Source organism: Phalaenopsis equestris, unplaced genomic scaffold (assembly GCF_001263595.1).
Source record: "Phalaenopsis equestris unplaced genomic scaffold, ASM126359v1 Scaffold000229, whole genome shotgun sequence".
Classification (NCBI taxonomy): Eukaryota; Viridiplantae; Streptophyta; class Magnoliopsida; order Asparagales; family Orchidaceae; genus Phalaenopsis; species Phalaenopsis equestris.
This window is the reverse complement of record NW_018164671.1, coordinates 545,848-572,218: the sequence shown is the minus strand read 5'-3', so window position 1 is coordinate 572,218 and position 26,371 is coordinate 545,848. Positions and strand designations below refer to the sequence as shown.

The window sequence follows — 26,371 nt, the reverse complement described above, 5'->3', positions numbered from 1 at the left end:
ATATATATATATATAGACACACACACACACCCACGTAGATATCAAATTATGTTTCTTAGAGAAATCAAGAGTTTTCTTTGCATCAGCAATCAAGAGTTTTCTTTGCATCTGCTGACCTGAAATTGTTGCCAAAATTGTCTCGTAATTATTTCATGATGGTTTTCAATTATTCAACTGTAAGAATGGGCATCAATGAGTAACTAGAGTAGCAAGAAAATGGGCTAGGATGAAATGAATGGTTGGCCGTAAGTAACACGGTAAGAGTGTTGTTAAAATGATTTTTGTAAAGTACGGGTCAAAAGCCAGTGAAGCTATAGGTAGGAATGGATCGTTGCAAGCCTGCTGATTATGAAAAATTAATAATGAACTCATTTCATTTCCGTTATTGCTATTTTTTGTACATGTGGAAATTGACACTTCAGAGAATGTGGAAAACTGATATGCTAGATTCATGTAAAATTAATGAAAATTTGTTTTAGAAATTGAATAGAGTCTGCACTGACTGTATGGCATTTATCCAGTTTACTGTTGCTTAATGCTTATGTAAGCATACTTCAATCGTCAATCTAGTACTTGCTTGTATGGCATCGATCTCTTTCATGAGCATGTTTTGATTTCCTGCAGATGCTGAATATCATTTTTTTTTCAATACCAAAATATTAATCAGTTCCATGGTTTTTTTAATTTCCTAATGAAATTTATTTGGTTAAACTTTTTAACGCATGTCGCTAAGCATTATGGAATGAAACATAGTTTTTAGCTATTTAAAGATATTAACATGTCATTTATCTATTATGAAGATTATATTCTGGAGTTAAAACTTAAGAGAATGCAATTTTAGTGTTTTGATGTTATGTAGGCTATTTGAATTATTTTTAAAACATATAAAAATAGTAAAATGAAGAAATTGAAGCTTTAGCAATGTTAGATAACATGAATGATGAATCAATTATGCACATGAATTTATTATTGCCATATAGTTAGTGAATATTTATTGTAAATATTTTAATTGGCGAGGTAAAATTGTTAAGGAGTATTTTTCACATCATTATAGAGTTTATTTTTGTGGATTTATTTAAAGATTGAATTTGAGATGAAGATAGTAATGTCCGAATTGGTCATTTATTTTGAATTATGCTTGGTTTTTTTCGTTGCCTTTTTAGTTCACAAGGTCTGATCCTCCTTTTACATGTACTCATCCTCGCATATTGGTTGTTCTAAATTTGATTGGCATGAGTAGGATCAACTTTGTCAAACTATTCTTGACGAGGTGAGGTCATACCATTATTTAATTGCCAAGAGATCGTCTTTTCCATCAAGTGAGCATTTTTTTAGAGCTTCTTAATAATACATTTTGGTTGTCTATACTATTAAGCTATTTATTGTGGAGATTTATCTCAACCATGGTGTTTACAGTTTTAGAAAGTATCCTAGAAATAACTTTTTCATTTTTATATGAATCCCCTAGTTTAACGAGTTTTAATACGATGACTTAAGGATGGGTTGGCCCGTTGATGCGCATCACTTGGATTGTGGACAATCTAAAGGTAAAAATAGCTTATGATGTTGTCAATTAGAATACGAAAATGAATTCTTGTGCTTGGGGTAAGATGATTTGAAATAAAAAGAGTTTGAGACTCTTTTCCCCAAAACTAAGTATGCAGTGCTAAGGGGTGGCATTAAATTAGCTAGTCCTAGAAGTTTCTTATGAGAACGTGAGGGGTGTCTGAGTATTCAACTTATTACTAATGAGATGATCTGGTTAAGAGTGGATTTAGAGTTGGTGGTGAGCATATGGGATACATGTGATAATCTAGAGGTTGTGAGGTTAGACTAGATTATAACTAGTAGAGTGGAGATACTTACGGGTTGAATGAAGGTGCAGCGTATGAATAGGAATTGGAGGTTTAGAGATGGCTAGAAATGATATTGAGTGTGGAGAAAAAAAGAATGCGTTTTCTTAGATGTGAAAGGAAAAATTAAGTGGGTTTAGATAACCGAGCGATCCCACCAAGAAAAGCTTAGGGGTTGGCCACAAAGCTCTTAAAATATATTAAGCTCAAAGATTTAATAATAGCTTAAATATGATATTTTCTTTCTAGAAATAGGGTTATTATAACTATTTCGATCACCACGTGAAAGGAAAAATTTAAAATATAGTGGGCATCACTATATTATTTGGATAAATTTCCTTACTATTCCACTCACTTCCCATGCAAGGTATCAATGTTTGAATTCAAAATAAAAAAAAAAAAAAAATTAAAACTTGATGTTCCTATAAAGAAAGAAAAAAATAAAAATAAAAAAATTTAAAACTTGATGTTCCTATAAAGAAAGAAAAAAATAAAAATAAAAAAATTTAAAACTTGATGTTCCTATAAAGAAAGAAAAAAATTAATTATTTTTAAAGCATGAAATGTGCCATGACACTCTTGTTGGCTAAGCAATCTTTTTTTTTTTTTAAATTATCATGCGCTTTAGGTTGAGATCTAGTAAATGATCATTGTGAACCCTTTTGTTTCTCTCTTTGATCAACTCTGATACCTCTTGGGGATCTATAATATGTGGACCATATGAATTTTTATGATGTATTGCATGATTTTTCTTAGGATCAAACGAACTCTTTAGCTTGAATTGTGGTTTTTGAAATCATGCTTTTTAAGGCAAGTGTTCTCATCAGGCGGCATGCCTATCCATTTACTTAAAAATTGTGTTCATTGCTTTGTTCTGCGGGCATCACATTTGTTATTGTAGACCTTACCTCTAAGAATGTGAGTGGTAAATATCCTAAAATTATCAGGTATTTATCTCCTTCAAAAGTGTTAGGCTACATATTTGAATATTAATTAATTTCTTTAATTGATAGAATATCTTCAATATTAAAAATTGAGCTAAAAAGCAAATTAGCAGACAAATCAAGATACAACAACAACAACAACAACAACAACAACAACAACAACAAAACCTTAATCCCACTGTGTGGGGTTGGCTACATGTATCCTTTTTCTCCATTGCGTCCTATTTAGTTCTAAATGTATCCTTTTTCTCCATTGCGTCCTATTTAGTTCTAATAAATTAAGATCAAAATAATATAATAGAGACTTTTTTTTTTGTTAATTTAAAATGAACCACAAGCCCTACAATATAATTTTTTGTATTTAATGAGTTTCTTTCAAAGCAAATTCTTATTAACTTAGGATCACCTAGACTATAGTCTTTAATAGATCTATTTTGATTTACTTTAGTTACATTTTTAATTATTGTTTTTTTTTATATATTATTTCTCCTCTTCATGAATACAAAATTAGAGAATTCTTGTGATGGTATATTAGCTATGTCTATAGGCCTTTTAGGAGTGCAACTATAAACTGTTTTAACTGATTTTTTATTGATGGTCATAGAGATAATGTTATTAAAGCAAACTCATATATATGCAGATACAAATCCAATCACCCAAACTCTTCCTGTTAGATATATAAGGAGTTTGCCAAGGGTTATATTTTTAATTGTAGTTTGTCCGTCTATTTGTGGGTGAAGGAAAAAAGAGAATTTTTATTTGGCTCTTTATAGTTTCTAGAAGATTTTCTAAAATTAGGGTACAAAATGAAATGCATTAATGACATGAAATGGCCACTTTGGAAAACCTATCCATTATTTCAGAAGTTTGTCACAACTCTTACTTGTCTTGGGTAAATCCAACATAACATCTATGGTTAATCCCCCCAAGATTTATAAGGGATTTGTGCATTATATGGTCCATAATTTTATTTAATGGTTTTGGCTTTTCTATATGCCACACACTGGGCCACTACCCACTAAACATCCCTTTTCAGAAAGGGCCTATAAAATTAAATATTCATTTGGCAAATGGGTTTGTTCTTTCTTAAAAGTCCTATGATCTCCTCAGAATGTAATTTATAAATTAGAAACCTTATCAAGAAAAACTTTGGAATACAAAATTAGTTGCCTTTGTATAAATAACTTTTTATGACCAAAAAGAACTCATTTGAGAATAATTATCTCTACTCATACTAAATCTAGTTAACTAAAATTTTAAGGAATTAATCATTAAACTCACGTTGGATAATGTGTTAACTAGTTTTTTCTTTTTTTTTTCTTCAGGCCTATGCTTTCATACAAGAGTATAATTATAAATAATTTCAACCAACTTTACATGTTAATTGTTTACGTTCCCTCGGTGTTAATAAGATGCAAGACATAGTGGTCAAAATGAAGAATAAACTCTAAATGCAACTAATTCTAAATTTAATATCAGAAAGGCTGAATGATAACATAGAAGTCTCTATCATGAGTATCAGCATTTTGCATTAGATAGTTTTCACTAAATAAAACATGATTTGGTTTTATTGGCTCAGGATGCCCCTTATATCAATCTTCGATGCATTGCATGTGACCTTAGATGCCTTTAAAAAATTAGGTAATCTAAATATTGACAAAGATATCATGATGACATTCATTTGTTCTAGCACCAAATGTCCATGCAAAACGTGTACTTCAAGCCAATAATGGGGACGATTGTTGACTTAATGTTTTGAATAAACCTGCTATAAAATGCAGCAAAAAATGAAAGCGTTGAACCTCTATGAAGTTGTTAGGGGCATGCTAATCTAGTATTATTTTAATTTGCTTGGGTTGAGCTTTAGTTCTACGGTTGATACTATGGGTGTAAACGAGTCGAGTCGAGCTCGCACTGCCCTTGGCTTGAGCTTGAGCTTGATTTATTTTATTGAGCTCGAGCTTGAGTCTACCATTTCGAGTTGGCTCTTGTTTAATATAAAAGAGAGAAAATAATATTAATTTTAAATAACTTTATGATAAATTGACAAATAAAATGAAAAATTAGAAGATAAATAATAAGAAACCACAAAATATAAAATAAAAAATTATTATTTTCTTAACATTTTTAATACCTTATTGATAACGTTTTGAAATTTAATATATTTTGAGTATATTATATCTTAATACTTTTTTAAACGAGCCAGCTTGCGAGCTAACGAGTTGAGTTGGGGCTGGCTTGAGTTTGACTTGTTAGTTTGTTGAGCTCAGTTCACAGCCTACTTATCGTGCCGAGCTTGAGCCGGTTCACGAGTCAGCTTGACTCACTTGCACCCTTAGTTGATACTATGAATCTTAATATAAATCATCTCATTCTATAGAAAGATATAATTCTTTAGATTGATATATAACTTTCTTTTCCAAGAATCTCAAAAAGCAACTATAAATGCTATGGGCGGTTTTTCTGACAAGGGCAAAAAATTAGTGTATTGTCAAAGAACACCTAAAAAACCTCCTAATATAAGGCTTGAAGCTAGTATTCTTGAGTTTCTTGAATGCGTACAGTGCATTTATAGGAGCAAATAGCATAACTAGTCATCATAAAGCTCATTGGGGATCTTGAATGCGGTATTCTACATATTTCCAATCTGGATCCTAATTTGATGATAGATGCTTCTAAGCTTAATTTTAGAGAAGTTGTTTCCGCCCGAGTTTAACTCCAATATACCATCAAACTTGGGTATGGAAAACCTTATACTTGATAGTAATTTTATTTGTAGATCAATTTATTACACATTTTCTAAATATCATCTTTCTTGGGAGTTAGAAGGGTAGGAACTTTGTAAGACTTGAGATTTTCATGTAGAAATGCTTTTTTAGATAGTTAATCTACTTATTTTTTAGCTCAATGTGCTTTGTGAAGATTTAATAGCTGTGAATCTAGTACATAGCTATCGGGTTCTAATTATTTCTTAGAGTTGGTAGGAAATTTGATAACTCCTTAAGATAGTGCCAATATAATTAGATAAATGAGTTGAGACCATAGCCTATATAAGAGTTTCAAATGGGTTGATATCATCTCCTCTCATATAGAGAAAATGAATAAAGGTAGGGTTAGAAAATTTCATCCTGGCACCATTAAGCCCTATACTCTAAATCCTAATAGCAAGCGTGTCGGATCACTATCACTGGACTCAAATAATGGATCAACTTCCGAAACAGTAGGGGTCCATTTATAATTAGTTGAAGCTTAAAATTCTTCTTTTGATTAGAGTTGTGCTGAATTTTTTATGTAGGTTTGTGAGGTGTAATAGGTGTGAGCTTGTCTAAAGGATTGACGGGATGTAATTTTATGTTATGATCCCTATACTTGAATAGAAGTATTCTCTTGACCACGATGAATAATATTCATTTCATAAAGCTAAGATTGATTTAATAAATTGGATTATATCCATAAGGAGGACATCACTCTAGATTCAAATTTTATAACTACCCATTTTGATGGGTACAATATAGGTACGGGTGTATGATTCATTCAACTTAGTTGAAAGAGCTTGGGATGTAGTTTTGCCTTAAGGTTGGCCCTAGGGACCGCCTGAGTGGCTACAAAATTTATTGTACTACTCCTATCTATGACATCTTGCACCTTTTCTTATTACAAACATCATGCATTCTAAATATGTTCTCACTTCATTCATTAGTAGTTTTTCTAGAGATGGCAAACAACTCATGGTTCTCAGTTGAATCTCTGAAGTGTCAATCATCTCCTTATATAAGGGGGTGTTAGGATAGAGATTTTTCAAATAAAACTCAGTAAAATGCTTACCTTCATCTAGAAATATGATCTGCGCTCAACACATTATTTTTTGCACTAAAGTAATTGATATCTTTACTGCCCTCGGAGCAAGGACCCAAGATAATTCAAAAGGAAAGATTGCTTAGCCTACCAGCACGCCATGTTCCGTTTTATGTTTTAGTTTTAGAATCATGGAATTTTTAATCTCTTTCTAGTAAATGCTATCTTTAAATGATATCTTTACTGCCTTTGGATGCACAAAAAGCTAAACTTATTTAAAGTGCATGGCCTTGTTTCTATTGCTCCTTTTTTTGGTGAAAAGGTTTGAAACCTTTTGTCTACTTTTCTATACTAGAAATGTTCACATCATAATCATTAAATTGTGAAGCTGATTTGCCAATATTCCCAACATTAGGATGATCAAGTGGAGATAATGCTTTAGGTGAATCTGGATTAATGATCTTGCTTCCAAATGAGGTGTGGATCTCTTCTATTCAGCTTAGGACATCCGAGAATAGCTCAAATTACATGATAAGATTTAAAGTTGAATTAGTGTTATATATATCTATATATATATATATATATATTAAAAAGCCCTAGTGCTAATATATTAAAATGGAAAAGATGCAGATAGGTTGTATGAGTGGGACCAGAAAGGTACCCCACCCACACGGTACAACATACACAAAAAAATAAAGATACATGTAATACCAAAAAACACACAAAAAGTTAGGAACGACTCAATTTAGTCTTGCCTCTGTCTCTAGTTTTAGGAAGGAAACCAGCTAACAAATTGGTGAGCTTCGTGCCATTATCTGAAGTAACCAATGTGTCATCCATTAGATTCCTGAGCTCAAGTAGGTCACTATTCTTCTTCTTCCTCATGGATGTGTAAACCTGTCATTCCTCGTTCGAAGACTGACTCACCTGATCAGTATGTTGGTCAACAGATTGACGGACATGTGTAAGTTGATGAATCCCTTGCGACTGACTAACAATAACGACTTGCTCGCTTAGATGTGGTGGTTGAACTGCAGTAGAAGGATTGTCAACCGTTGTAATCATATGAGGTTTGAGTGTATGTAAAGTATGATTTGTCGCCTCTGCACCAGATACTTCCTGAAGATGAGGAGCTGCAAGGCTCTCTTGATTATCAGTCCGAACATTTTCCTTTAAAGGTAAGGATCCTTCAGTATCATTTTAAATAATGTTTGAAGATGTAGGTTGCCCAGCAGAGTCATCCGACAACACATCAATCGCAGAAACAAAAACAATATTGTTAGGAGGGTCCCCAGGGGCAATTAAACCAGTCACTAATTCCTATCTTGCGGTAATTTTCTCCACATGTGGCGCCTATGTGTCCAAAACAATAGGGTTAGACCCATTCTTATTCACTTAAGCTGTAGATTTCAAGTTAAGATGAAGCCCGTGACATTTGTCAAGGGTATGCTCAAACATCTTATGGTGGGTACAATAGAAATATCTATGCTCCATGGCAATTTATTGCCAATATTCATTATGTGTTGTGCCCAACCAGACTTCTATAATATCTGGTAAAGTGATATTTCGTTCCACAAGTATTCTAGAAACAGAAGACCTGATTAGATTGAAGGTGGGTAGATCAAGCTTCATAGGATCCCCAAATATAACCCCAATAGAGTAAAAAAACTGATGATTAAAAAAAATGCAGCTTGAGACTAGATAAACTAAACCATGCCGGTACATTGAGAGATTCATAATTTGGGCCATATATATATTATTGGGGTAAACACTAGATCATAAATAATTGAAACTACAACCAGGACGTTTGAATGCATGGTTTGAACATTTGAATACTCTCTAATATCCTGATTAGTGGGATAAATGACATGAACTTCATAAGTTTGGGCAGGCTTTGAAGCAGAAAATAATGATATTGTTATCAATCATTTGACTAGAAGAATAATATGGAGGATTAGGTTCAAATTCTACTTTCTACCAATAATCATAAGCAGAGGAATAAATCGTAATCTCCTTATCAAAAAGGGTAGTAATATCCTACTAGGACCTCAGCCGTTGACATCATGCGAGCTTAGCTAATACAACCTGAAGTTATTTTAATCATGTGAGCTTATGTTTTAATCACTTAATTTAAAACAACAGCCATTGACATCATGCGAGCTTATCTTTTGATCACTTAATTAAACTTGAAATGTTAATTTAAAACAACAGTAAGCTTAAACAAAACTAGTGAATATACATACTCCTAAAATACAGTAATAAAAAGAAATAAAAAAGTAATATACATGTCGGTTTAGTTTTTAATAAATTCGTATAAACATTTGATATAATTCAATGAATCTTACTATATCAATAATATATTTATATCATTTTATATATGTACCACCGTCTAAAAAACTATACCAATTAAGATACTTTAATATCAATATCTTTTTTCATTTACATGCACGACTATCTTAGTGTTCTCTCGTTAGTATCATAAAGGGATGACTCCATCATAGTCAGTCATGCACATACAAACAATCCATATAATTATATAGTTTATGTGCTCATCATGATCCTTCCTCAAGCTACGAGTAGCTCAAGCTCGATTCTTCCTCTCTTCTTCGTATAGATGCAAACGCCCTCTTCACGCGATCACTTGCACCGAATGCTTAGGGTTTGGCTGTCTTTCCTCTGTGCTTGGCTCGTATTGCTTTGCTTGAAACTTGACGACGTTACGAGAGCGTCTTGACGTCCTCTCTACCTTCGCACGACACGAGAGCTCTGGTGCAAGTCGTGTCTCAACCTAGCAGCATAACCGACGTTCGACTCTTAGGTGGGTTGTGGTTTTATAGTTGAATTCATCTCTTTGAATTTTTACTCGCTGGCTTCCTCTCCTCTTTCTTCGGTTTCCTATTTCCTCACTTTCTCTTCTCTCCTACTCAGCTCTTCGTTTCATCTCCCTCTCTTTGGGTCTTCGATTCCTCTGCCTTGTGTAAAAAAAAAAAAGTTGGACGATACATAAGGAGCATATGTAGAAGGAGAATTAACTTTTGTTTTCCTAAAGAGAGTGATCACATGGATGTATCATGATGCAAGCTTTTCCAAGAAATGGGTCATGGATGTTGAATAATATCCAACAAATACAATGATTCTGACCTAGTGGAAGAGAAAGTCCACAGAGTTGAATATGAGAGAGCTGACAAAAGAATGGGTGATATTGGGGAAAAATGCAATCAAAGCAGTAGAGTTGCTGCCGATGATGATAAGGCCGAAGTGTCGGTATAGTAGGCCATGAGCACATCATGAATGGATGTTAGCATTAGGGAAAAAAATATTTAGCTCGAGAGAAAGCCTAACATGGATAAATGTGAAGATTGAATTTATAGATTATGAGAGCATTGCAGATGCTAGCATTGTGGCACACATAGGAGTCCATTCTATGAGGGTTTTGAGCGCTTTAGCAACATCTATGGGATTTTGTGGTGTAAATCATATATTATCTTAAATTGTGATTTTCTTGGCTACTTTTGAACTAAAGTACTATTGCAGGAAAATTTTGAAGCGGCCTAATATTTCTAGTTATTTTAGTAGATGTTTCACCAATTAGATTGATTTTGTTTGCAAAATGCTTATACGAAATTATCTTAGAATATTTTTTGGAAGCATTTTCATTACTAATACAAAAGATATAGACTCAGTGTTAATCCTTGATGTTAACATGCTCTACTCAAAAACTTGTGAGTCATTTCAAAACTATTTTGATTACTAATTAATACTGCATCATATTTTTTAAATTTAACATACTTTTAATTGCTCAATTCTTTTTTAATGTGCATCAAACTGATTATTGTAATAATCAATCATTATGTTGACTCTAGATAAATAAGAATAAAATGAAAATCCATTTATCTGATACACTTGCCTTTTAATTATCTATTACAAAATTTGCTTCTCTAGTGGATCTTCATGGTATAAAACCAAATTGATTGTCCAAAAGTGAGAAATAATTTTGTGAACCTTTATGACTTGTTTTGATTGATTCATGTATATGACTCGTGAGTTTGATTTCTCTAGAGCTACATCGATTTTGAACATTTCTTTTGTTTTCAAATGTTACTATTATTATAATTTTTTTTTAAATAATGTTTTATCTTTTTAGTATTCAAACTTCAATTGAAGATTTGATAATCAAATTATTGCAATACTCTTCGTAACTATCTAAATCTTCATATTTATCTTATCTGGACGTAAAGAGATCAATCTATTATATATTTTATCATACTACTTGTCATCCTCATCCAAAATAATTTCTTCCTCAAAGCTCTCATATACTAATTCTTACAATAACATTTTTATATTTATTTAATGCTTTATCTTTATTTTCAATGCATATAACTTTATCAAAATTTTTAGAACTCTTATTTCTTGCCTTAGCTATTATATTATACTATATATCTTTTTTTCTCTTTTGTTATCAGTAAACTTATTGCGAAACATTAAAATCTGTATGTTTTGCTTTACTCATTTTTCTTTTTGTTATATTTTACTTTTTTCATAATCATGAGAAATTTTAATAATATTCAAAATTTGCTATCCTTTAAAGTGCATTTCTTTGACATAATAATTCTTTGCCCCTCGCTCCAACAACCCAGTCTTCTTATTAGCGTGTGATCTATTTTTAGACTTTATATATAGATGTATGCATGTATGGAGGTATGTATGTATGGATGGATGATGTATGTATGCATGTATATATGTATTTGTGTTTGTGTCTGTGTGGATGTCTGTCTGTATTATGTATATGTCTATGTTTGTATGTATTTGTGTCTGTATGTGTTTGGATGTGCGCATGTATATGTGTCTATATGCGTGTATGTATGTTTGTATGTATGTATCTGTATGTATGTCTTTATGTGTGTTTGTATGTATATGTAAGTATGTTTGTATGCATGTATGATGAATTTTCTTTTATTCGAAGAAGAGAGATTTTTTTTTAATTTAATTTGGTAACTTTTTTTTTGTGAGTTATCTAGTGTTCTCCTAGTTTCTTAATGTGCTCTTGGGAAGTCAAGTGTAGTTTCTCTAATTACATAACCATAATGAATACGCTCATAGTCTATCCTATTAGAACATATATGCCCATTTAAATCACCTTCATTAATTTTTTTTTTCAACGGTATATATTGCAAGAGTTCATATCTCTCTTCCCTATTGTACTTGCCATCCACTACCATCCCTGGCCCCACAATCACCTCATGTTGCATTCAATAAGAATGCACAAAGAAAGTTGATTCATAAAGCTAAAAACTCTTTGCTAAGATTAGGCTAACAACATGATTATGATTCTAAATATGATGCTCTTGGTGTTTGATATTATCTATGGTACAAGTGAGCATCAGAAATCTGTTTGTAAAGTGAGTCATTGGATTAAAATTTGATGTAAACTTGTGAACCTTGTTTGGAAACTCATTTAATATCGGTACACAGCTTTATTGTTTTTTGTGATTCATCGAATCTTAAATTAGACAAATACATGGCTTTTCAATATCTATTGATCATTTTCTGGATGTTTTCAATTTTGTTTTCTTATGTTATTATTACCTAACGCCAAAATTGTTGGTTCTTAACCTATATTTTTTCATAGAGATCACACAGCAATAATTGATGTTTGTGTTAGGTTGTTTGTGCATATCTTGACTTAAATTTCATTTTGGTGTAGGTTAAAGTCATTGGAGTGGAGCCTTTCGATGCAAATGCAATGGCATTATCTCTGTATCATGGCCAAAGAGTAATGCTTGAACAAGTGGGAGGCTTTGCTGATGGTGTGGCTGTCAAAGTAGTTGGAGAAGAAACTTTTCGCTTATGTAGAGGCCTTGTTGATGGGGTGGTTCTTGTCAGTCGTGATGCAATTTGTGCATCTATAAAGGTGAATCACTATTTTCCATGTCTTAGCACTATATTCATCTATATGAATCATTCTTATCATGTACACCCTTGTTTTCTTTCTTAAACCAATATCATCGACATCATGTCATTAGGCTAATTATTTATGATTAGCCTAATGAATTTTCATTCTTTATTTGTTCCTTGTTAATCTTATTTTATGTAATTCTTTTTTAATTCTGTTCATATAACTTCAATCTTTACCTTTTTCTTGAACTTTTACATAATTACCACCCAATTTCTATATTTTTACATATCAGACACTTCAACTTATTTTCTACATTTATACCACCCAAATATTTCATTTCACATTGGAAAAAGCCACTATTTTAACTTTTAAATTTAGCTATTAAAAAATGAAATACATCTTTTCATGCATAGTTGAAGTAGTATATATATGTAAAAATTGAAGTTTAAGGGTTAGATATGTAAAATATGTAAAAATTTGAAGTTTAAGGGTTAGATATGTAAATACATAAGAATTGAGTGATATGTATGTAAATCTACTTAATTATTTTTATATACCTATTTTATTGGTGTATCTTCTTTGTTCATATTTAAATTACTCAATCTATATTCTATTACCTTATCTTATAAATAAATACTACTAGTAGTTCTCTAATAATGCTTCCTTGTTTTACTCTCTTTAGTATGATTAGAATTATTTTCCAGTATTTTCTCTGCCCTTGTTTTATGACACCAACATCATACGTTTTTCCATAGTCTACTTGAGCTTTTTGACTTATTGACCATCCAAAACTCATAAAAATAAAACTTATACCACCTAACTATTGTTTTCTGAAAATTTTCCTTAAGTATCTATGATATTCAAATATTTATTTTGCCACTTAATTTTAATTTAAGAGGCTATATCTTCATTTTTACCTTCATTCCTTCTTATAATAGATTCAAATTATTTAATCCTACCATGCATAGGTGTCTATCTTTAGTTCTATGACTAATCAAGATTAGCGTCAAACAAGCAAATAAAAGTTCATATCATATACTTGTTATGTATAAACCTCTTTGTCTCATTTTGGCATTGATGCTTGCTGATATAAGTGCCCGTGTCTACTCGTCTTGTATTATCTTCAATATCTATTTATAAGCTTTAATCCACTTCAAATGTGCTTGTAAAGATAACAATTTAAAACATTGACGTTCTTTCTGATCCCTGATGTGGTTGGGGGATATTTGGGACTCATCCTTTAATTTTCTTTTAGTTCTCGTAAAGCGCCAATGAAGTTTTTTTTTTTTTTTTCAGGAAGAGATTTTTTTATTGGCTACAATTTGTACCACATCAGTGATCAGAAAGTTCCAAGTACTCCACGTTTTGACTATATGGATGCTAATATTTATTGGTATAAATATGACCAATACATATTAAATATGCTCTCAACTATCTTATTCTATAAATTATAATAAAATCCAGGAGCAGTCAGTATCCACATAAATTGATGAGCATGCTTAAAATACATAAAGACTATTTTTTATCATTTCATCTTCAATGGGCATTAATTTCACCACCCTTCTAGTGCAATAGTTTTTTTTTTTTTTTTTTTTTTTTTTGTGGTTAGATATCCATCTTAGTGCTCGTTGATTTCTCACTTGTTTTAGCTATACGTGGCTTCTTTGTTGCAACGCTTGGATCCAATAGATTGTAGGTCTAATAATACTTTTATAAAATTTACTTTGTTAAAATTTCTGTGATAAAATCTTCTTACGTTGTATTCCCTATCTTGTTGGGTGATGCTGAGCGTTTAGCCTTCCTGAATTCAGTTCCCTGAAGTGATAATTTCTTTATCGTATAATTTTGTCTAGCCTTATTAGAACCCACCGAAATTAGTGATGCTGTTTAGTTGTTGAAGACTAATACAGATAGCATCTTCTCTTTATCCTTGGTAAGCAGGCAATATCCAATGAGTTTGTGAAAAATACATGGTTTACCATATTGAAGTTGATACATATCGATCATTGGTCCTGATGATATGATACTTTATTTTTTTTATGACCTGGTACTAATGGTGATTATTATGATTTTCTATTTTTAGTTTTGTTTAGCTTAAGCACTTTATATCATTATTTTGTATTAAATAGGAAAGGATAAATATAATTAAGTTGAATTGATAAATGATAACGATTATGCAGTCTTTATTCTCCCTTTTGAGCTCTCCCTAATCGATGTTGAAGCCAAGCTCTTCTCCTTCTTTCACTCCTCTTCTCATCCCTGGCTGCTGGGACGCTTCTCCTCTTCATCATTTGCATGCTCTTTTCTCCATCATCAATTTCTTACCAAGGAAATGTTTCCGCATGATTCCTGGTTCATCTCCTTGAACCATGATCTTTACTGGTTTTTGCTTCTAGTCTGTTTTATGTTGTCTTTGTGATGCTTGTGCTTGGTGAGTATATTAAATAGTTTTCTGCTTACTTACAGCCTACTGTCCATCCCCGTTTCACTGATGGTTTTTGTTTGCAGTTGCTGCTGTCCATACTTCCAATTGCAATTACTCCTTCATTTTACAAACCAGGGCTCTCTTTTTGTTATCTTTGATAAACACACACACACACACACCAAGTAGGGGTGTCAATTTGGGTCAGTGGGTCAGGTTCGGTTCTCCATCATCAATTTCTTAGCAAGGAAATGTTTCCGCATGATTACTGGTTCATCTCCTTGAACCATGATCTTTACTGGTTTTTGCTTCTAATCTGTTTTATGTTTTGTCTTTGTGATGCTTGTGTTTGGTGAGCTTACTAAATAGTTTTCTGCTTACTTGCAGCCTACTGTCCATCACTGTTTCACTGATGGTTTTTGTTTGCAGTTGCTGCTGTCCATACTTCCAATTGCAATTACTCCTTGATTTTACAAACCGGGGCTCTCTTTTTGCCTATCTTTGATAACACACACACACACACACACACACACCAAGTAGGGGTGTCAATTTGGGTCAGTGGGTCAGGTTCGGTTCTCCATCATCAATTTCTTAGCAAGGAAATGTTTCCGCATGATTACTGGTTCATCTCCTTGAACCATGATCTTTACTGGTTTTTGCTTCTAATCTGTTTTATGTTTTGTCTTTGTGATGCTTGTGCTTGGTGAGCTTACTAAATAGTTTTCTGCTTACTTGCAGCCTACTGTCCATCACTGTTTCACTGATGGTTTTTGTTTGTAGTTGCTGCTGTCCATACTTCCAATTGCAATTACTCCTTGATTTTACAAACCGGGGCTCTCTTTTTGCCTATCTTTGATAACACACACACACACACACACACACACCAAGTAGGGGTGTCAATTTGGGTTAGTGGGCCGGGTTCGGTTCTGATCCGAAAATGACCCTACTCAAATCGGGTTAACCCGAACCCAACCTGAATAATAAACGGGTAGAATTCTCTGATCTGAATCCAACTCAAAAAATAGTCAGGTTAACCCTAACCCAAAATTTTTTGGTCCAAGTTCGAGTCGTGTTGGCGTGTCGGGTCAATTTTTGACAACCCTAACACTAAGTTGATATATTTATAGGAAGTTGCATATGTTAAACCTTTGAATGGTTTGCTTTTCATTCTTAAAATTTTACATGTTGCTAAAGTTTCTAGATTCCTATCTGTACAAATTTCTTCATTTTCTGGCTACAATATTTTGATTTTATATATACAACCTGAGAAATTTAACAACTTCATCGATTTATAACAAACTCTTATTTATTACTTCAATTATATTTAAAAATTGATGAAATAGTATTTTTTCTTCAAAATTATCTATCCTCATAAAATCTTCCATGCTTGTTTTCTTCAATTAAATCAATTCATTGGAAAGTACATGATAAGTTGGATCCTTAACTCCAATCATATCTTTTTTTATTATTTTCCTTCTTATCCATTTCCTTTTCTTCCTCTTCGTACTACTTATTCCTATTTTTCCCCTTCTTTGGCTGCCTAACAAAAACCTAGCAGCTCTCTCTTTTAATTGGATGGGAGGGTTATGGGAAGGATGAAATAGGGAATAGTACTCCGATTATATAAGTATAAATGAACGTAAATTAAAAATTGATCACACCCCTTAATAATCACATCCACCCGAAGCAGCCATTGCATGCTACGATCAGTGGATGTACTACTACAGTACTGCTATAGTGATTAGCCATAGGGACGCCTCAATAACATTGCCACAGTAACTAAATAAATACTTTAGGGAGATTATTTAAATAAATCTAGTTAAATAAAATTTATAAACTTAAATTAGAATATTGTTATTGAATTGGTGAAAATATCTTTATTACATCATTATTATGTCATTTAAATCATTTTGAAATAATTTTAATATTTAATACATCATTTAGTTCAATCTACAGTTCAATTCGGGTTGATCCAATGAACATTCAAACTCTCCTTTTGGTTAAATATCCAGTCCAGATTTTAAAACCTTGCATCTAGGCTTTTTTAAATCCTATTTTTTATTTTATCCATCACATTCAAGTCCATGCTTCTGGAAAAGCTGTTCATATCTTTTTTTCTTGACTGAGTTCTGATGTTGACTACTGAATATTGTGCTGTGCTGGCCTCATTATTGCCATATGGGAAAATATTTGAGTACTTAGTCTTCCACACGAGCTATTACCACCTCTACCTTCATGACTGCAACCTTAATTTTTTAGGAGAATGGTTTTTGCAACTTAAATGATGCGGATTGATCATTTACCTAATCTTATGATGTTTTATTTACATTATTTGATGTGATATATTCATGATGATCATGGTGCACTAATTTATTCGTTATGCTTAGTTCTCTTCGGCTTAAACTCCTTAAATCGCTAAATTGCATTTAATGGTCCTTCTTTTGTCAATATAGCAGAGGAATGGTGTCCTAAGGTTGAACTGATGAATGCTGATGGTTATGTGGCTCTTATTCTTCGTTTTGAGCTCTCCCTCTCTGTTCTCCTCACCTAATGGCTGCCAAAGCAAAAAAAAATTTCTTCTCCTCTCTTTTCCCCTCTCATCTAATATTGGCTAGCTAGCTCTGAGCTTTCTTCTGTATCCATATATATGGGAGAGGGAATCATTAATAATTAATAAGAGGCTGCATATTCATTGTCATTCATTGATTCAACTTTGTTACACCCTTCCTCTCTTATTTATAGAAAAAATATTTTCTACAAGCTAATAATATGAGGAACATAAGCTAAACAAAACTAGACATACAAAATTGAGTGGAGTTTCATGATCATGATGAGCACATCATATCATGTAGGTAAATTAGGTATCATATCACTAGATCTACGATCTGCCTGCATAAAAAGTGCAGCAAACTCCAGCTTTTCCGAAATTATGCTCATGTAGCACCCCAATTTATGCCATGGAAAACTGAAACTTTTGATATTAGGCCTGGCATGTGAAATGACAATTTTATTTCTGTTACTAGCATTGGTTCTCGATAGTAATGTTCGAACATCTGATAACAGCATTTGAGTTCCAAATCAATTTTTTCTGGTTTAAAAGTAATGTGTTTGAATTAATATATAATAAAGCATTTTGGCTGGAAAATAAATATTGACGTTGTTAAATCTCATTATTTTTAAGGAATAAAAAATTTTAAGTCTCGAAAATTTTGTTCATGTACATTTGCTCCTATATACACATAAGTGCTTTTAGTTGATTTGGATGCTACCTCTAGAGAAATTTGATAGCTGGTATTAATAGGGCGAACAGTTAATGTAACTTTTTATATTATACATCATATTGGTTGTTGTTTTAGATTTGATTTTTAAAGTGTTTTATGTCCTTCATGCTTCTTGATGCTAGTGCATGTATTCTATCTGGGCAAGAGGACAATTCTGTATACAGGAATACTATTACTTTATTTTAAGTGCTTATAATTATGTTATGCTAAAACTTATAATAAGTTCAGCGTTGCAATATTTAATCTTAGAATTTTTTGTTACTGATATTGTAAAACCTCAATGTGATAATCTTGGAAGAATCTTTAGTTCATGATCCGTGGGTTGATAATTTGGTTTCTTTATTTCTTTTTTTAACAAAATGATTTCTAAGGATTCAATACTGAAACATTTAATACTTTTTGTCGAAGTAATTTTAATATATCTTGAATATTTCAGTGTAGTTTTCTTGAAGGACTGAAAGCCTACTACATGATCTTTCTGAGTTGATGTTATTTTCTCATGCATCGCTTAGCGGGTAATGTTCACGTTGGCACTTTTTAATCAGGATATGTTTGAAGAGAAGAGAAGCATTCTAGAGCCAGCCGGTGCTCTTTCTTTAGCCGGCGCAGAAGCATACTGCCGATATTATGGCTTAAAGGGTGAATCAATTGTTGCTATAACAAGTGGGGCAAACATGAATTTTGATCGACTTAGATTAGTAACTGAACTTGCTGATGTTGGACGGAAACGAGAAGCTGTTCTTGCAACTTTTCTTCGTGAGGAGGTTGGAAGTTTTAAACAATTTTGTGAACTGGTGAGTTGCAGGATGTTTGTTTCTACTACTCCCTTGAGTGATTGTATAAATTTGGTAGTGAAGAATTGAAAATTTGGCAGGTTGGTCAGATAAATATTACAGAGTTCAAGTACCGATACAACTCTAATAAAGAGGAAGCTCTTGTCCTGTACAGGTGTGCTCCTTGTTTTTGTAGTTTCTAACATATTTTTTATGTAGATCTTGGGTAAGGGAAACAATTAATCATGCTTTCTTATTTATTTATTTCTTTTTTCTTATTCTTCTGTTAATCTTATCTTTGCTGAGTTGGTTTCTTTTTTTTTGCATCATGATGCAGTGTTGGGGTTCACACTGACTCTGAACTTGTAGGCATGATGACGCGAATGGAAGCTGCAAGGCTTAAAACCATAAATCTGACCAAAAATGACTTGGCAAAGGACCACCTACGACATCTCGTATGGTTCCCATCTCTGATTCTTAGCTGTGTCTAATTGCAATGAAAGGGTAAATCTATCTTAAATTTAAAATTCTTCTATTTGGTTCATGTTTGGAAGATTAAATGGCTTGCTACCAGTGACACAGGTAGCATGATGCCCGGATGAAGTTGGACCTAAATATGATTTATTAACATGGCATTAGGGTTTTTGATACATCAGGAAATGAACATGGAGATATCAAAAAAGTCATTAAGTATAATGAAAATGTCCCGGTATGAAAATTTATATGCCCAAATATGCATGATATTGTGGGCTCAGAAAATTCATGACCACTCGTGACAATTCTCTGGATTGTTCTGAGAGGGCTTAAGAGGGTCAAATTTTTAAAAGGCGGATTTAGATAAGACAACTCAGAGATTTCACCCTCATTTTGTGAGGGCTTTTTTTATCTGAGGTTCGAGGTTTTCCATAGGCGCAAGCCTCTATGGTTAATTACCCCTCCCGATAATGGGTGAGCACTTTCGGTTAAGGCTAATCATTAAGAATTGAGTATTTAACACTCAATAGCAGCAGACTTAGGATTTTACTTGAAGAATTTATCACTTGAAGCTTAAAACGGGCAGTGGGGGAATGAAGATGAAACCCAATCAAGATTACATAGTTCCGCCATCCCGAACCGTCATGGTTTCTGATCTGGTTAGTTAGGGGTGGTAATCGAACCAATCTGATAGAAGAATTCTTGTTAGCAACCATGGGTCGCGTCTGCTGTGGATGTTTGTCTAAGGGGGCAAATTTAAGTCGATATTAGCTAACATAAGGCTTTATGCCAATTAGTTATACCCTTATGATTCACAACTCAAAGGGTAAAAAAACTGTTGGGAAACATATGAGTTGCGGTCGTGACTGTAATATAATGATGTTATTTGGTGGCAATCATCCGACCAAAGGGCTATGGTCGTAACCTCTATTTGTGGTGTTATTTGGCGGTTGAATCACGCGAATAGAAGACTCAGGCCACGTCTTTACCAACATGCAATTATTTTGATTGTGAATATAGGGATACACTTAATATGATATTAGCTCCTTGTGAGCTCAAGTCAATAAGAAATTTGTCACCCTCGACAAACTGTTGTGGAGGGCGGATGGATTTTACTTTTAGCTTTTATTGATTTAATTTTACCTTAAGTTTTAATTGATTATTTTAAAAAGCTTAATTTAAAAGATTGACCTCTCCGATTAAATTTTAGATCAACGCGGCAATCGTCGGAGAATTGTTTATCTTAAATCCTATCGACTCTATCCTTCTTACAGAGGATCAAGTTCGATAATTTGAATAATTAAATTCAAAATAGACTTTAAAAAATAATTTTAAAATAAAACCCTCTAGTTGAAATCTTGTATCAACACGACCATCATCGGAGATTTAAACATTTAAATCTTTTACATTTGAAGTGGGGGCATTTAGTTTTGTCAATTTAAGTTTTTGAAAGTATATGTTCTGTCGACTCCTATCCTTATTGTTAGGAGGACCTAATTATGTAATTTGGACTTGGAAATTCTTATTTTAGATTTTAAACAATGATTTCAAAATTACTAAACTCATGAACTCCAGTCCTTGCAAGGAGAAGGATCAAACAAGTGAAATGAGACTTATAACCCTGTCCTATAGAGGAGGCGGCCCGATTAGCCCACACAGCATTCTCGAACCCATTATTTGATCATTCAATATATTGGTTGGAGCACTTGCAGGCGTTTAGTTTCATATTTTTTAGTAACTTAAAGAATTTGGAGACTTTCAAAGCTTATGTAATCTTTAAATTAAAATTATGATTTACAGTCTAGATGACGAGATTTTGAAATCATGTACATGACTCTATATGAATATCTTAAGGCATGCACAATTCAAGAGAGTACAAATTAAGTCTCAAAATATTTTAATATATTCTAAATCATTGCATTGGATTTAAGAATAACATGAAGCTTATAAATTTTGAAACCATTTGAAGGTTCATGTATTTGGAAAAGTATTATGATTTTAGGTATTAAAAAGGGACCGCCTTCTGTTTGCTAGCAAGAGTGTTGTGAATCCAGTGCCCGTCATGATTAATTTTGGAAAACTCCACATTCGAATTATTTTTCACTCTTAAGAAGCCTAAATTCGAAAAATTCAATTTTGAATTAATTTTCTAGCTATAGGAGCCCAAGTCTGAATAGTTCAATTTCAGAAATATTTTTCAAATCTTCTGAACTTAAATTTTATAGTTTAACTTTTAATATTTTTAATATTTTTAAACCCTGAAAGTTTCTGTTTTAAAAATCAATAACTTAAAAAAAAAAATTAAAAAACAAACAAGCCTAAATATTTAAAAGCCCAGGACCTCGACATTTTAAGACCCTAAGAGCCTAAATTTTAAAAGCTCGACTCCAAATCATTTTAAAATTTGAATTAAGTTTAATTTTAAGTTATTTTATAAGCTTGAACATTTTAAAATTATAAACTAATCATAAGTCCAAATCACCCGAAAATCTGGTAGTATCCCGACGTCAACAGTGAACCCATGTTTGGGGCCAGCGAGAGAACCAACCTTTCCAGCTATCTTAAAAGACGAGTTGGTCAGTGTTGTGTGACACTGCTGTCGAGAAGCAAAAGTGCAAACATAACCCGTAATCTTAAAAAATACAACTAGTCTTCAATGTACCTGCACAAAAGGGTTAGATAGCAAACCAACATTTCCTAAGTGGTACTTTGTTCTTTTCGAACGACACTCAATTCCCCACAGACGAGTACTCATTTTCTCATGAGCGGGTGCTTTAAAATCCTCAATTTTAAAAAGTTTTTCAAACGAGTATGCGTTTTTCTCCGAACGGTGCTTAATTTCCCCACAAACGATTACTCGCACCTTGAGTGGATATTTAAAAAAAAATTGCCTCCCATTTGCTCCAAAGTTATAACTTTCTAGCTCAAATGACGACAGCATGAAAATACAACACATATTTTCATATGTAATACACAACAACAATAAAAATAAAAAGAAAAAAATTTAACTGGCTGGGGCAAGTGGAGAAGCAGCAGCGGCAGATATCAACAACTTCGGGTTTTGATTCAAACAAGAATCTCTTAAATTTGGGTTAGGGCAGGAATCATCAAATCGCACATGGAAGAAGCAGAAAGGGGGATCATCAGAGCGTTGCAGCTAAGGTAGAAAGCCTCGATCGTGGGTTGGGGAGGCATGACATAGAGGGATCGGTGCTTCTGCTACAGGAATGCGAGGGCCATGGAGGACCTCGGCGCAGGGAGGAATAGAAGGCTCAGGATCAGGGAAGTGTGGATGGGGGCTTCAACTGGAAGGATCACAAGTGATTCTTGTGTGCAGGGGTTGAGTCGCAAATAATGTAAAGTTGCACGTTTGTACGCAGGATGCACGAAACAATGTATGAATCTGATTGCACAATGCATATGTACATATTATTCATTTTCCATGGGCTAAGGTTCAGTTAACATTTCTAAATAATAATTCCAAAACTTAATCATGTTGAACAGATTAAAAAATATTCTACACAAATTCGATTTTAACATTGGGCCCACCCAATTTTCCTTTTTCTTACATATATTAGAAGTTCAACTCCAATTTTCTTAATATGCATGCAGATGGGTGGTCGATCAACTATAAAAAATGAGCTTCTCTGCCGTTTTATCTTCCCTGAAAGGCCAGGTGCTCTCATGAAGTTTTTGAATTCCTTCAGTCCACGCTGGAACATAAGCCTATTTCATTACAGATCCCAGGTATGGAAACTTTTCTTCAACTAATTTCACTTTTATTTTGATTTACCTTTTCTAGCCCACGGAAGGGAGTTTGATCCTAAACCACACCAATACAATTCTTTTCTGCTTTCATGTTCTATTGGTATCCTGACCTTTGCTCTTATCACAAGATAGATTCACTTTACTTGCCTTGCTCAGCTGTAGTATCTGTATTAAAATAAGTTTTAACTCTAGAAGAAAATAACTTTTGCTACTTCAAGTTCTCCACAGACAGACACTTACAGATTGAGTGAAGTGCCAAAATTGTCCCCTGACTATTTGCATGGGGCTGTTTTAGTCCCAAAATTTATAGAAATATCAAAATAGTCTCTAGATTATTTAAATTGGAGAGAACTATTAGAGTTCAATTTTAAAATAATTGGAGCCTATTTTGATACTTCTATAAAGTCAACTCTGGGACTAAAACGGCCCTATGTAAATAGTCGACGACTATTTTGACACTTTACTCATTACAAATTGTTTGGTTTCCTCCAAACATGCTTTGGTTTTGGCTTGTACAGGGTGAGGTTGGAGCAAATGTGCTTGTGGGCCTTCAAGTCCCTTCTGAAGATATGGTTGAATTCAGTAACCAAGCGAATAAATTAGGATATGAGTATACATATGAGATGAACAATGAAGCCTATCGGCTTCTGATGCAGTGAATTGCATTAAAAGATTGAATCTCCAAGCATGCTCGGCAAAGATGTATACTAGAGGCAAATCCAACTTTATCCAAAAAGCTTCCTGTCAATTTCGTGTTGAAATCCTCGTGTTGTTGGTCAGTTGTATCAATTAATTCTTATGTAGCACTAGTATTTCCTTCTTATTTGTCCGTTAGCATGATCAGTTTAAAATGTTTAGGAGTCAAAAGCGGCACTATTTAGTTTATCTATGAGATATGGTGAACAACTTTGTAAAAGAATTTTTGCACTATCCTTTTTAGTTATACATTCTGCTTGGGCTTCTTTGCATTTCCTTTATGTTTCCATGATGATTTATAGTGTCAATCAAGGAAAACAATGATGAAACAGGATTTGAAGTTTTTTTTGTTTTAAGGAAAAGGTGAGCTCAAATAACAACATGTGTGATTCGAACTCGATGTCGTTGTGGAAAATTATATCCTCAGCCATCGTGTCATGAGTAAGTGCGCGAAGAAACTGGATTTGAGGTTTAGTTTAAGTCTGATTACTGTGAATGCAACGCCTAAAATAAATGTTTGTGTAGCTGCATATTTTGAAGGCTAAATTCGAGTCTGTGTGGTGCAACTGGATGCCTGGGAGTTGGCTTTTTGATTTGGTCACACACCTGCCATTGGGAGTGGGTACTTCATTTTACCAAATTTAAGTAGATGTAACACCATTTGCTAGTACTCAAAGACCATTGGAGAAGCCATCAGAGAACTTAATATTAAGAATTGAGTGAATTTTTGAAAAGTTTTATTACTTAGTTTTAGAAAGAGATGCCATATCATCAGAAAGACTTGGAGCTATTTGTTGCTCGAGCGGAACTTATGGTCAACATGATGACCATTATGTTGTGCTCGCCACTATATAAACGTTGAATTACTTGGACTTGTCAATATAATGTTAGCATTGAGGAATACAATTGTGAGACGAGTTCACCCACAACAAGATGAATGAAAGAGCACCACTTGGAGAATATAAATGAACTCCTTGCATTGAACATTCATATCTTTTGGATGATTTTGACAATTCATGGAGATGTAGCTGGGCCTTTTGTCAGTGTAGCATTAAACAATTTCGATTAGCACCTATTTCTAAAGTTTCACCATAACTTTCATAGAATTTGACCTACCTATACATGGTAATCCATGTAATGACTTTATAGTCATCACCATCTTATTGCAAATTCCCAAAATGACAATATTTGGATAACCATCAAACAATCAATTAATATATTTTTTCATAGTGTCTGTGAATAAGTGGACTTGGGAGCTTCTCTCTTGATGGTAACTTCTATGCCTTTATTTGATTTTCTCAATAAGTGATATGAAATAATAGGAGTAATTGCCTTACCAATTATGATGGAATGAAGGAGAAAAGAAATTCATTATTATGGTGGACTTCATGGTAGATGATGTGATAACTATATATATGATGTAATTTTTTGTTAACATTTATTTAATACTTTTAGTATTGTCATCTATACTTATCATATAGCTGTGAAGTTTTTGGCGTTAGATTAAACAGTGACAACGAGGGGTAACTTGTTGCAGTCATGTGCATGTTAATCAAAAGTTAAGTATTTTTGTAGCTTGATTTTCGAAGCCGGAGTATATTAAGAGCTATATAAAACGGATTTTAAAAAAGGTTCCAAATGTTGAAGTTGAACCATGTCCATCTTTTTGTTAAGTGCAACCTTTAATGCATAATGAATGAGGGTATGTTGATGTGTTCATCTGTTTGGCAATGAGATTACAAGCATTAATATCAATGTCGTTTATCATAAATTGAATCTAGATCCAAGGGGGAGACCAATAATGCAGAAGATTCAACCAGAATGATGCAACCAGACAACTATTCTTACTTAGCTTCTTTATTAAAGTTTAGGAACAGGTAAAAATTGAATTCATAAAGACATTACAATATCCAAAGTGGATTGCCAATGTCGAAATCGTGTAAAAGTCAAATAAAAATGACAAATTTGTATTGAATTATAAACTTAATTTGGCAAGCTTTAAAGATAGCTACATACTTCCTAACATTGATGCTCTAGATGACTACAATCAGTTGTCTAATCACGAGATTCATTTTTGTTTTTCCCAAGCACCATTAAGTTAAAATGCCCCATGTGGACTAAGAAAAATATATTATCACTCTAGTTGTATTGCTATAATGTCATGCTTTTAAGGCTTAAAAAATATTTATGCTATATAACAAAGGATTACGGGTGTAAACGAGCCGAACACAAGGGAGTGTTCGGCTCGTTTACACCCCGGCTCGTTTACACCCGTAATCCTTTGTTATATAGCATAAATATTTTTTAAGCCTTAAAAGCATGACATTATAGCAATACAACTAGAGTGATAATATATTTTTCTTAGTCCACATGGGGGTGTAAACGAGCTGAACACAAGTGAGACAGGGCTCAGCTCGTGTTCGGCGGTGTTATTTTTTGTTTTTTTTTCTCGTTTTCTTCGCAGCGACC

At 33.2% G+C, this 26,371-nt stretch overlaps 1 protein-coding gene across 1 annotated transcript in view; it reads left to right on the top strand.

Annotated features, from left to right (window-relative positions):
- LOC110023743 (threonine dehydratase biosynthetic, chloroplastic) overlaps positions 1–24,160 on the top strand; it is a 39,986-nt gene extending 15,826 nt beyond the window's left edge. Inside the window, exons 4-9 of the mRNA XM_020723301.1 lie at positions 12,297–12,503; positions 18,737–18,985; positions 19,066–19,139; positions 19,302–19,419; positions 23,051–23,185; positions 23,725–24,160. Coding sequence (XP_020578960.1) covers positions 12,297–12,503; positions 18,737–18,985; positions 19,066–19,139; positions 19,302–19,419; positions 23,051–23,185; positions 23,725–23,865 — 924 coding nt within the window. The 3' untranslated portion in view covers positions 23,866–24,160. The remainder of the gene's footprint in view (positions 1–12,296; positions 12,504–18,736; positions 18,986–19,065; positions 19,140–19,301; positions 19,420–23,050; positions 23,186–23,724) is intronic.
- Positions 24,161–26,371: the final 2,211 nt, after the last annotated feature.